Raw genomic sequence first — 13,548 nt, forward strand, 5'->3', positions numbered from 1 at the left:
TTGTGTTGAAACAAGACGACTTTGTACAGTTGTCATATTGTGTTAAAACAATACGACTTTGTACAGTTGTCATATTGTGTTAAAATAATACGATTTGGTACAGTTGTCATATTGTGTTAAACAGTACGTGCCAGCAAATACCTAATATGCACATGTATATTTTGAGATGAATTCATTTTACTGTGCAAATTACTTTCTATAATTACTGTGCCTCTTGAAGGTTTTCTTTGTTAGGGTGTGTGTTTGTGTGTTGGTGTCATGTATGTTTATTTATTTATTTGTTTTTATTGTTTTTATGTGTTTTTTTATCTCTCATGTTTGCTTTTTAAATTCGACATGTATCGCCTCTTCAGTTTTTTAATGAGTTTTTTTCACAGTTTCGAATACAAATAAATGTTAAAGGCCAAACCGTATTTTTTATATCTTATAGACGTTAAAGATCACGTACAACGTAACAAATAACACTGGTACATCAGTGAAAGGCGATACCACGGTCTTGAGCTATACTTCCGGTCTCGCCAGTGACGCGAGATTTCACCGTGACAACAAATCCGTTGCTGAGTATCTCTATTACAGGAAGTTCGATACAGCGGCGTCTGTACACGTGACGTGGAACAGGGATTTCATCTAGTTTGGAACTATAAATACCATTCATAGCTTTGTATTGCTGCAAACAGATAAACATATAATACTACACGTGAATTACGTATATTCCTAACTTGTACTTTTTTCTTTTCTTTTTTTTAACTTTTTTTGTTTTACATCAATATTATGTAACAAAAATATACTAAAATACTTTTCAAGCCTAATGTAGCATGTTAGGAATATGTTTTCCTAGTTTTCTCATCATTTCTTGAAACTTACAACAACATTTCGGCTCCAAGATTTACGACCACAAGAAGCGTGTTCCTTCATCCATGGTATATAACGTACATAAATATAGATAAAAAATGGCAAGCTTACTCAGAAACAAAAGTATAATTACATACATGTAAATATAACCATTTAACAATAAGAAATAATTTTACCTGCAACGCATCAAAAACTGCAAATAAAGTTTTATAAATGTGCCATCTCGGAAAAGAAAACACTTGGTTTTTCATATCTCTTGAAAACATCACAAGTCCCCATCTACAATCGTAAAAGATATTGTTTTACAACTTTGACACATATATAATAAAAAACGTAAAATCATAAAATTCAAACATCCAGTTTGACGACGAGTTGAATTAAAGTATTTCCAATAATTGCGTTAACGAGCTGAATTATCTTTTATTAACCATGTGTATAATTTGTAAGTGACAAACTATCTTGATGCTTGTTAACGGTATTAGGTCTTAGTATTACCAAAGTTGTGTATTAAGTGACAAACTATCTTGATGTTTGTTAACGGTATTAGGTCTTAGTATCACCAAAGTTGTGTATTAAGTGACAAACTATCTTGACGCTTGTTAACGGTATCAGGTCATTAGTAATACCAAAGTAATCACGTGATGCATTATCGGATAATAAACGGCTTGCGTATGGATGCCATCTTGGTATCGGTGTCAGTATATTCCTGTGTGAGTAGCTATAGACGTTAAGTTGGTCAGGTAAACACTTAAATGAATGTACATTTCACCTAGCCGTCCGGGTTCGATTCCCGGAATGGATGTGAAAAGGTATGTAGTCACCTGCCGGATACGTGGGTTTCCCCCTGGTACTCCGGTTTCCTCCCACACTTAGACCCCTCGCGCGCTTCCATCCGAGCCAACAAGGGAGATTTATATAAGATGGAAAAATTTGCTTCGCAATTGTTGTAAAATAAATAAAGTTTATCATTATTACTGTGCATTGCCTTATGAAGAGGTAAATGTAATGTTTATAACGACTTTGATAAATACTGACTTGACCGTCAAGGCTCATACATACCGACTTGGAATGTGAAGATTGACAGCTCCGATTGGTTCCCAAGTCCACCAGTCTGTTACAGCAGGAGTGTCCTGTAGAAAAAGTACCATATCGTCTTTGATAAGATAGTTCAAATTAGTTTGATTAAAATTATCATGTTTAAGTAATATTATTACATAGTATCTCACTCAACCTTACATCTATTGTGCTTCTGGAGTAAAACCACACTTACACACAATTTCATGGAAATTGGATGATTTGGTCAAATTTTGGGCGATCGTATGCCTCAGTTGACCGGTTTCGGCCATCTTGTTCAATCAGACATCATTGTGTTTCTGGTATAAAATCACACGTATAAACTAATTTTCATAGAAATCAGACGATATCTAAATATTTTGGCCAAATTGTGACAAAAAAGAAAAAGCTCCTGCACACCGCCATTCATACAGGAAGAAGAAAGAAAGAAAGAAAGAAAGAAAGAAAGGAGAAGACAAAGAAGACAAAGAAGACGAAGAAGAAGAAGAAAAATGCCCACTATAAGTACAGGAGATTATTCAACATAAGCATTACATACGATATGTTTGTTGATTGAGTACCCAAGGCTTCCTACGAGAGGAGAGTAATTCTACTGTACACAAATTTAGTTATATATCACTATGGATTGATATCTGATATAAGGATTATATTTAATATGAGGACTTATGATGCCTCCAAGTTTTATGATTATCTAAATCAATTACACGCATCAATTATATCATTTTTCATACATCAAACAGCTTCGAAAGAAATGGTATGATTTCAGACGGTTGTTCAGAGGAAGAAATAAATACATCTACAGCAACAAGAACATTAAAGTTCACCAACACTTACCAGTTCATAGGTGCCTCGTATCACTTTAAGATGCTGGTTCATTCTATAAAAGAATATGGAACAGTGATATTTTATCCAATAGTTTTTGTTGAATAATAATTTACACATATTCATGAAATTATATCTTATGTGAAAGCATACTTGATATCCATACTGTATATCGATTGTTTGTCTCCTGTTTAAAAATAGTATACATACGCCCATAGTTATGTCATATAAACAGTTTTTTTATGAATTGACAGTTTTGTCTTGTTAATACCATGAACTGGAAACATCACAACAATTTGTTTTCTTTTATTTGCAGTGGAGTTCAAAAGATTGAGCGCTATATCGTCACTCTTCCCTTTTTAATTGGTTTTCATTTTCCTTTCTCGGACTGATGTATTTCACTTTCCTTACGATACTCTCATTACCTGTTATCACCTGGAAAGGCGATGTATGTCAGGTTGATACTGAAGTTTAAATGGAAAGTGTTTTTAAACATCTTACCTGGCAAATTGTAGAAAGAGGACTTCATTATCGAATGGTTTGGACTGATTTCTTGTAGATCTCTCAGCAAGAGTGCGGAAAGGTATTGCCCATTCCGTTGTCCAGAAACTACCTATAACGCATCGAAAAAATAAGAAAGGATTTTTTAAAAAGTCATATTTCATAAATGCTCAGAACACATGCACTCATCAACACATTAATAACAACGATAGTGTTTGTCGTGACCATCATCGCGAGCTAAGGGTGGTCAGTACGACCACTAATGATCATCCTCTCTGGAAGCTCGAGGATAGGTCGTGACCAACACATTTTTACGGATTTTGAAAAAGTACAAAAAAGTACACTTACATCAAACAAAGATGGACATATGTATATAAGTATATCTGTTAATAAAGCAGACAAGCGAAAATATCTAGTGCCTCTAACAGGCCTTTCTCAATGGAAAGAATATTTCTCGACCAAAAGATTCTAACTGGTTGTTCTAGAAATCTAGACACGTTATAAGGCCAATGAAAAGGAACATCTGCCTAGAGTTCAACTACTGGAACAGTTAAAAAGGTGCCATTAATTGACATTTCCCATATAAATTCGGTAAGACAAAGGATGTTTGTAATAATACAGTATCGTCTTGTTTTGTTTGTTATTTACCGGGTGGTGTTTATTATTTACCTAATGTTGTTTGTATTTACCTAGTTTTGTTTGTTTTTTACCTGGTTTTGTTTGTTGTTTACCTGGTTTTGTTGTTTTTTTACCTGGTTTTGTTTGTTATTTACCTGGTTTTGTTTGTATTTACCTGGTGTTGTTTATTATTTACCTGGTTTTGTTTGTAATTTACCTGGTGTTGTTTATTATTTACCTGGTTTTGTTTGTTGTTTACCTGGTTTTGTTTGTATTTACCTGGTTTTGTTTGTTATTTACCTGGTGTTGTTTTTATTTACCTGGTTTTGTTTGTTATTTACCTGGTTTTGTTTGTTATTTACCTGGTGTTGTTTGTATTTACCTGGTTTTGTTTGTTATTTACCTGGTGTTGTTCGTTATTTGTCTGGTTTTGTTTGTTATTTACCCAGTTTTATCTGTATTTACCTGGTGTTGTTTGTATTTACCTGGTTTTTTTGTTATTTACCTGGTTTTGTTTGTTATTTACATGGTGTTGTTTGTTATTTATCTGGTTTTGTTTGTTGTTTACCTGGTTTTATTTGTTGTTTACCTGGTTTTGTTTGTATTTACCTGGTTTTGTTTGTTATTTACCTGGTGTTGTTTGTTATTTACCTGGTTTTGTTTGTTGTTTACCTGGTTTTGTTTGTATTTACCTGGTTTTGTTTGTTATTTACCTGGTGTTGTTTTTATTTACCTGGTTTTGTTTGTTATTTACCTGGTGTTGTTTGTATTTACCTGGTTTTGTTTGTTATTTACCTGGTGTTGTTCGTTATTTGTCTGGTTTTGTTTGTTATTTACCCAGTTTTATCTGTATTTACCTGGTGTTGTTTGTATTTACCTGGTTTTTTTGGTTATTTATCTGGTTTTGTTTGTTGTTTACCTGGTTTTGTTTGTTGTTTACCTGGTTTTGTTTGTTGTTTACCTGGTTTTGTTTGTATTTACCTGGTTTTGTTTGTTATTTACCTGGTGTTGTTTGTTATTTACCTAGTTTTGTTTGTATTTATCTGGTGTTGTTTGTATTTACCTGGTTTTGTTTATTATTTACCTAGTTTTGTTTGTATTTACCTGGTGTTGTTTGTATTTACCTGGTTTTGTTTATTATTTACCTGGTTTTGTTTATTATTTACCTGGTTTTGTTTATTATTTACCTGGTTTTGTTTGTTGTTTACCTGGTGTTGTTTGTTATTTACCTGGTTTTGTTTATTATTTACTTGGTTTTGTTTGTTATTTACCTTGTGTTGTTTGTATTTACCTGGTTTTGTTTGTTATTTACCCAGTTTTATCTGTATTTACCTGGTGTTGTTTGTATTTACCTGGTTTTGTTTGTTATTTACCTGGTGTTGTTTATTATTTACCTGGTTTTGTTTGTTATTTACCTGGTTTTGTTTGTTATTTACCTGGTGTTGTTTATTATTTACCTGGTTTTGTTTGTTGTTTACCTGGTGTTGTTTGTTATTTACCTGGTTTTGTTTGTTATTTACCTGGTGTTGTTTGTTATTTATCTGGTTTTGTTTGTTATTTACCTAGTTTTGTATGTATTTATCTGGTGTTGTTTGTATTTACCTGGTTTTGTTTATTATTTACCTAGTTTTGTTTGTATTTACCTGGTGTTGTTTGTATTTACCTGGTTTTGTTTATTATTTACCTGGTGTTGTTTATTATTTACCTGGTTTTGTTTGTTATTTACCTGGTTTTGTTTATTATTTACTTGGTTTTGTTTGTTATTTACCTGGTGTTGTTTGTATTTACCTGGTTTTGTTTGTTATTTACCCAGTTTTATCTGTATTTACCTGGTGTTGTTTGTATTTACCTGGTTTTGTTTGTTATTTACCTGGTGTTGTTTATTATTTACCTGGTTTTGTTTGTTATTTACCTGGTGTTGTTTGTATTTACCTGGTTTTGTTTGTTATTTACCTGGTTTTGTTTGTTATTTACCTTGTTTTGTTTGTATTTACTTTGTTTTGTTTGTTTTTTACATGTTTTTGTTTGTTATTAACCTAGTTTTGTTTGTTATTTACCTGGTGTTGTTTATTATTTACCTGGTTTTGTTTGTTATTTAACTGGTGTTGTTTGTATTTACCTGGTTTTGTTTGTTATTTACCTGGTTTTGTTTCTATTTACCTTGTTTTGTTTGTATTTACCTGGTTTTGTTTGTTATTTACCTGGTGTTGTTTGTATTTACCTGGTTTTGTTTGTTATTTACCTGGTTTTGTTTCTATTTACCTTGTTTTGTTTGTATTTACCTGGTTTTGTTTGTTTTTTACATGATTTTGTTTGTTATTAACCTAGTTTTGTTTATTATTTACCTGGTTTTGTTTGTTATTTACCAGGTTTTGTTGTTTTTACCTGGTTTTGTTTGTTATTTACCTGGATCTTCGGGGCTATTGATTGTTCCGTCATGTGTAACTCCTTTTTCCTCGTTGCTCTCCCAAGCTTCATTAGCAAATCCACCATCCATGTAAGCCTAGAAAAAATTCCACATATTTATAAATAAAAAAGAAATGAAAGAACACATATATCTATTTTACAAGTCATGTTTATATATCCTGAACTCTGAGCTAATATGGCAGAAGAAATAACAGCGACAAACAGAGGAAATAGATAAAGTAAAATAACCACCGCAAGTGCAACTATACTATATGTGGCGCCAAAAAGAAAATACGCTATCATTTGGAAACAAAATATTTACAATCTAAAGCATCATAATTGAGTCTTTGATTAAAATAGAAAACTAAAATATCAATATTTGTACTAAATTTGCCATGCCTGTTAAAGAAATCGTAAACAAACGAACACACTCGTAACACAAAGTTTCAAAAGATGCAAGATGATGAAAATTATGGGAAGGTTTTGCGGTCGCCATAACAATTGACACTCGTTAGCTTACCTGTTGGTTCCGTTGTTGTATACTCATTTGAGAATGTGACATTACTTATATGGATTGATCAAGGTTTAAAGGCAGGTGTCGTCGATCATGTAGAAGACGCTTACCCTTTCGGAACACCTGGTCCTATTATCCTTTGTACGTTTTCAGGAGTCTCCGTGTAAATCTTTGTTTTGTTAATATTTCCCTATTTTTATGGAACGATGAACATCTTCTAATCAAATGAATATAAGTTTATCAGAGTAGTCATTCGTTATTCAATCGGAGTATACTGTTATAATGATGATTTTCATGGGGGGTTTCATTATCACGGAGTTTGCGGGTGTTGTTCACCCATAGATTCATGTGTCCATGAAATGAAAAGAACATTTTAATCTTGACATGGATTCTCTTACTTGTTGATTAAAACTCATCAACGAAATAAAATGCCAACGAAAAATATTTTTCAACCACGAAATTTCAGCCCAACGAAAATATGTTTGTTGAGTACATACTGGATAATGTATTCGGATGACAACAGTAATTACTTCCACTAACGTGATAAATCTTCAAGTTTAAATAATAGCAGTTGTCATTTACTGTCCAACAAGACTTTAACACACGAGAAAAGCAGGTAAACCTTCAAAGATAAACCCTAGCAGGTTCTTGTTAACAGTAGTATCTAGATACCTTGGAAGTCTTTCCTCTTCGGAAAGTTTGGGCTAAAAACAATACATACCTGTTTAGATAAGGAAAATATAGACACAGATTTTAAAAATCTGTTATCAATGCATACAAAAGGTACATAGTTTAAACATCCGTATTGCGAAAGTACAACATTCAAATACCTATCTGTAATGTTCCTTAAAGCAGATATTTGTGAGTGTGTCATTCAGCTATACAGACAATCTTTTTAATTAAATCTGGAATGGTATACTGACAACAGCTATCCAATCCTTGCCCTATTTCAAAGCCGAACACCAGACGCATCGGTAGAAATCAGAATATTTTTCATAGCATCGGGGGAGTTACCAAGAGATGTTAAATAATCCCAAAAACAGAAAGTCAAATTCAATATAACAGGAGCAAAATATGAACAAAAGAAAAATGTACACGGATTCTCCTGAAAAAAAGTACGAGGAGAATAAGACCAGGTGTGCCGGAGTAGTAAGCGTATTCTACCTGATCGGCAACAAATGTAAAGCTTGGTCTACCCATGTAATTAATGTCACGTTCTCATAAACTATGGAACCATCAGATGGTTTTAAAGGGTACTAAATATAAAAGCATTTTATAAAATAGTTCAAACATATAATATTACCTTTGTGAGGCTAATATCAAAGGTCGCATTCCGAACGTTGCCCTCGATCTGTTTATAACTAAAAGTATGAAAATAAACGTGTTAGTTGAACTGTAAATATACATATTACTATATACTCCCTAACTGGTAAATTCATGATGTGATGGGGAGGGATATTTTATGTAAATCCTTTTGATATCTTCTGTGTTTTTATTTTTTTTTTGTGTGTGTGTTTTTCTATCCAAATTTAAAAACAAAAAGCACTACTGCAAAATAAATTCGCATCCAAAGAACCGTCTAGTTGCCTTCTTATATCATAATTATATTGCATACCTTACATCATTACCCGTATCGGTTTTGAGAAGTAAACAACACTAAGAAAATATCTGCGATGTTATATCCAAAACTCTTGATTTGCATGGTATTTCTTTCATCGTCGTTTACTACAGACAAACAACAGACCTATCCAACAACGAGAATGTGAGACAAGTTATATAGTGAGACAGTGCTTCCCACAAAAGCTTTTGGTTGAATCAGATTGAGATGTACCTATTTTATTTACGTACTTACTTGTGAAGTGTTTCATCGGGAGCAAAGAATAACTGAAACAAATATTGTAATAGTTTTATTCATCCTGATCACTAGAATAAATAACGAAACAATAAATAATTAATTCAAAAAGTTAGATACTTAGCATGATACAAATAGTTTCATGGAAAGTTTAACACACACTCTTAAGCGAAAGAGAAAATGATTTAGTAATCACGAATAAACTTATGTAAAATCATTCATTTTCGTGGGGGACCGGTTATCCAGTACTTGTCTGTGGGGGACTGGTTATCCAGTACTTGTCTGTGGGGGACTGGTTATCCAGTACTTGTCTGTGGGGGACTGGTTATCCAGTACTTGTCTACGCGCTTTTAAATGGTGTATAAATAGCTTTATTGTGTTGCACCTACCACGACTAGGAAGTGATTAAGAAAAACACAGAAAACAAGAAAATTGAATCCCACGAAGATATATGATAATACATAAGTTCAAAATACTTTCCTTAGAATAACGATACATCAAACTGAGAGGTATATAACTTCTACAAAAGGACATATCCATCAGCCAAATGATGGATAAAACTGCATCACAGGTGGCAAATAAATCACCACAAATGTCTTATTTTAGGTAAAATTATCGCATAATAAAACCATTGACTGCTTTTTAACAATAGTCATTATAAAGAGTATTATTGTACAGACAATTTTCAGTTCATTGTTGGTTTTTCAATCATTTTTGATAACGTTTACATTTTATAAGGTTTGGTTTTCTTATGTTTAACGCCCTGTCGATAGCTATTTGACCATGTTGACAATGACCGTGAATCCAAATACATTATCACCCTGACCATTTTGGTGTGTGATTCCTACCTATTCTATATATTGTTGTAGCACATCAACCAAAGCATGACCAGGAAACGAAACAATATTAGAACAAACACCAAACATGAAAGAAAGGAGCATTTCAATGAACCAAGGGGAAATTAATAAAACACCATAAAAAACAAGAAATATCAAAATATAAAAGTAAGACAAAAATTCCATCCTATGCTATAGGTAATGACAGTTATCTCCCTTGATTGCTACTTACGTCAACTGCATTTTCTTTGAATACTGAAAACATAAAACGTACTTCATAGAATAACAGCTGGAACTTTTTCTACTATCGAGTTTGATTGTTTCATTTTATGTTTGAAAACAAGTGTATTTACATATACCTCTATAGACCCAGAATAGGTAAGTAGTGATATGGTGATATCAGACATTACAATTTTGATGATTAAGAAATCGATAATCAGTCATTCGAAAACGATATAAATTGTATTTTTAAAGAGACATGCTATATATAACAGTCTTTTGAAATTATAACAATTATGAAAAGGTAACGTACTAATTACACAAAATCGTGTTTGGAAATGGTATCCTTTTATTTCTGTTGGTTTCTGAATACATACAATGTGATTCATCCGCTGTCATCGTTGCCCACATGTTATTGGCCTGCATGTGCAGGGCTACGTACAGGTGATTGTCATCCCATCTGAGCTTAAACTTTGTGTTTAGCTTAGGCTTTTGAAAAGTGTGACCACGTATATCTGAAATAATTAAAAAATAAGATAAGATGTGGTAAACATTACCTGCAAGAATGGATTCAAACCGCACTTGGTAAGTTTATTGGCGTCGATTCAAAAACATTGTTATTGCCTGTCATGTTGGTAATCCAAAGTTTGTAAGCACTCTTCAGTCGGTTTTCAATAAATCTATTGCATACATGTAAACAACATCTCTCTCCTCTTTCCTTATTGTGGACTAACAGGGTTTATAGACTACATCAAAAACATTTCGTACATACTACGACGAAAATGAAACTCAAACACTAGATAAAAATGGCAAACGCTATTTTAAGTCTGTGGATTAGTTCAATAGTTCAACAAGAAATAATCAAAATAACAAAGAAATAAAACTGACATACAAGCACCAGAACAAATAAAACGTATAATGAAAAAAAAAGACACAAATGATGTCATCGCTTACAACTCACAAAAACAAGAGTGTATGTGTGTGGCGGGACTAGAATTCCACGAAGATTGTACAAATGACACATATAAATAGCACCTTTTAATTTCAGGTTAGAATTAGATACAGTCAGCTCATGTATCATATCGTTGTTGTGGTGTTAAGAGCCCCGATTTTAAAGTTAGGTGGAGAATGAAGAAAATGCAAAGTGATCAAATGAAATGTCAAATTATAGATAGGAAGGTGAACAAGTCCATTGTCATATGTGTACCGTGTTCTGAACAGTGCCACTATTGGAATGAATTTAAACGTTGCATACAGGTTACAGCAAGCCGAGGGAACTAAATGTTCAACAGCATTGTCTGCTCAAATTATTTAGGACTTAGTTTAAAAGGAACATTTTTTCTACATTTCGCTGCTTTTAAAATTTCACGTAAGTTCAGTTTGTCCAGCACAATTGCTGATCAACATTTTGTTTGAGATCAAGCATCAAAAATAATTTCCTGATATGACATAACGTTTGGTTCTTACGTCTTAATCAAACTCGGAAGAGAAAACACACGTAGTGGAGGAAAGGCTGTAGCTCTCAACAGATTTGATAGACGTTAAGAAAAAATCGCGAAAGTTATTAGATAAGGTAAAAATGCCATGCTTGCTCATAAATATCAAGTTAAAGGAAAATGGCACAGGTGCACAAATGAAGGATACAGTTAAATTCATATTTACATTAAGGTTTGTTATTATGCATCGTGGTATGCATTCGTTGAAGATAATTAGTTAGCCCAGCACTTGGAATTACTCTCATATTAATAAAACATATGTTTTTTGTTTAATTTTTGTTTTTGTTTGAGTTTTGTTTTTGTTTTTTTTTAAACATTGCCTTTTGGGAAGACTTTCCATTTTAGTAAAACATTTGATAAGATTATTAATATTACCATTTCAGTATTCAAAAGTGGTAGGCAGAATTTATGAATCAGTTCTATTGCCAACTGCAATATATTAAATTTGGATGCATGTACAGATTTAATTATGCCTTGAGCGATCAATCACTTTACTTTAACACACGTGAGAAACATTTTGAAGGATTCAACATTTACAGTCAATTAGTGTCCTGTGTAAGACTGGAGTACAGAAGCATTAAAACATCAGTTTTTATGTTCTTGCGTATAATTTATAACTATCAAACATATAATACATAATTCATATATTCTAAAGTCGTTCAGGTGTAATGGCTAACAATAAAAAGCCGTAATTTGGTTGTCAGGGCAATCACATTCATGACCGTGAGCTACTTTATTTTGATCAAGGTAATTTTGAACATAACTTAAATATCTGAATTTGGACGATTTTGAGAAGATTCCACTACACAGTGGTTGAGAAGTAAATAGCATTTTTCACTTTAACACTTTTTATCAATATCTTTTCGTAACATAAAACAATTTCTACTAAATACAGTGTATCTTACTAAGTTAAATCATAACAGCATTTTGAGACTTTGAAGGAAAATAAAAAGTATATACTGTGCTATACACTCATCCATCCGATAGTGACAAAAGTCTTACTTAACCAGATATCGGAAATGACTTCCCTCTTAAATTTCGTATTTTAGAATATATGTTTCTAATACAAATTTTACATATTTACACAATCTATGTTATTGGTTTATCACGGCAAGGTCCTTCATCAAAATTTATTTTCATGGTAAATCGTGATTTTGGCGTAATATTCCCCTAAAACGATGAAAGAAGTATTGTAAATTAATTACCATCAAATGTAGCAGACCACGGCACTTCCTCCCAGGCGGGGTCGTCAAGTTTTCCATCAATAGTAATGGTTTTTCCGTGTAGATGTTGGGCAATATAGTTTTTGGGTAAAGGAATACTGCACCCTCCGTCTGACACACATCCATTGGGATAACACGAATCCAGGTAAATAGAACAATAACACAGACGACTGTACGATCGAGAATGATAATACCAACTTACTAAGTCATTACCATCAACAGTCTGTAACCATGTGCTTCCTATCACAATAATAATTATCCACTTCAACTCAAAAGTTGTCATTGTCTTTATCGAGAGGTTTATTCCCCTGTAGACACAGTCCGAGAACTTTCTCTCACACAGTTATGTCCCTACACTCCCTTTCTTTTAATGCTAATTTTACAACTGACAGTCACGGTTTTGTTTAAGTGAATATATTTCTATAATTAATGCAGCTGACCGCTGTTCAGAATCTGTTGACAGGTCAAAGGCTAATTGTTACGTCACTAAAGCACGTGGTTAAATTTATGTCCCTATCAAAGTTCATTTATTAAGTTTTTTATCATATATTTCACATTCTAAACATGTTTACGTTTATGATGGTTACCATCTAGCCATATATCTCACTGCCTGACTAAAATCACGATCTGCCACAACACAATGTGTGTTCTTTATTACATCGTATATAATTACATTGGAATTCTTTTCTCCTGAAACATACACATTTAAGAAGTGTCATTAGCCAAATGAATAATTTGTTACTAAAATTGTCAACAGACTCATTACACAGGGTTTAAAATGATGCAGGTTGACGACAATATGGGGAAGTTTTATGGTCGCCATAGTGACCTCAGTGTTTTTTCTTTGACGATATGAAGGTGGACCAGCTTTGTGCTCGTTAGTTTGCATGTTGGTGCTGTTGTGGTATACATTGCTATGAAGCAGAAGACGCTTACTCTTCCTGAACAACTGGTCTCCTTGTACTTTTTCAGGAGTTTCCATGTTTCGTTTGATCATAATTTGCCCTAGTTTTATGGAATTTAAATTCGGATTATGATTATGTTGACATGTTGGTATTTTGTTGTTTCTAACCTAGTTTTATTGAATTTGAGTTTGGATTATGATTATGTTGACATGTTGGTATTTTGCTGTTTC

At 32.9% G+C, this 13,548-nt stretch overlaps 1 protein-coding gene across 1 annotated transcript; it reads right to left on the reverse strand.

Annotated features, from left to right (window-relative positions):
• Positions 1 to 472: 472 nt before the first annotated feature.
• On the reverse strand, positions 473 to 12,696 carry LOC132543550 (uncharacterized). Its single transcript, XM_060207066.1, has 11 exons — positions 12,396 to 12,696; positions 10,072 to 10,209; positions 9,708 to 9,730; positions 8,640 to 8,671; positions 8,091 to 8,148; positions 6,274 to 6,370; positions 3,250 to 3,361; positions 2,761 to 2,803; positions 1,912 to 1,982; positions 1,029 to 1,131; positions 473 to 667 (listed from the first exon to the last, which is right to left on the reverse strand). Exons 1-11 carry the CDS (start codon positions 12,694 to 12,696, stop codon positions 473 to 475), a joined length of 1,173 nt encoding a protein of 390 aa, XP_060063049.1.
• Positions 12,697 to 13,548: the final 852 nt, after the last annotated feature.

The sequence above is a fragment of the Ylistrum balloti genome, unplaced genomic scaffold, assembly GCF_031769215.1.
Source record: "Ylistrum balloti isolate Yb309-2 unplaced genomic scaffold, AGI_CSIRO_Ybal_v1 Utg369758, whole genome shotgun sequence".
NCBI lineage: Eukaryota > Metazoa > Mollusca > Bivalvia > Pectinida > Pectinidae > Ylistrum > Ylistrum balloti.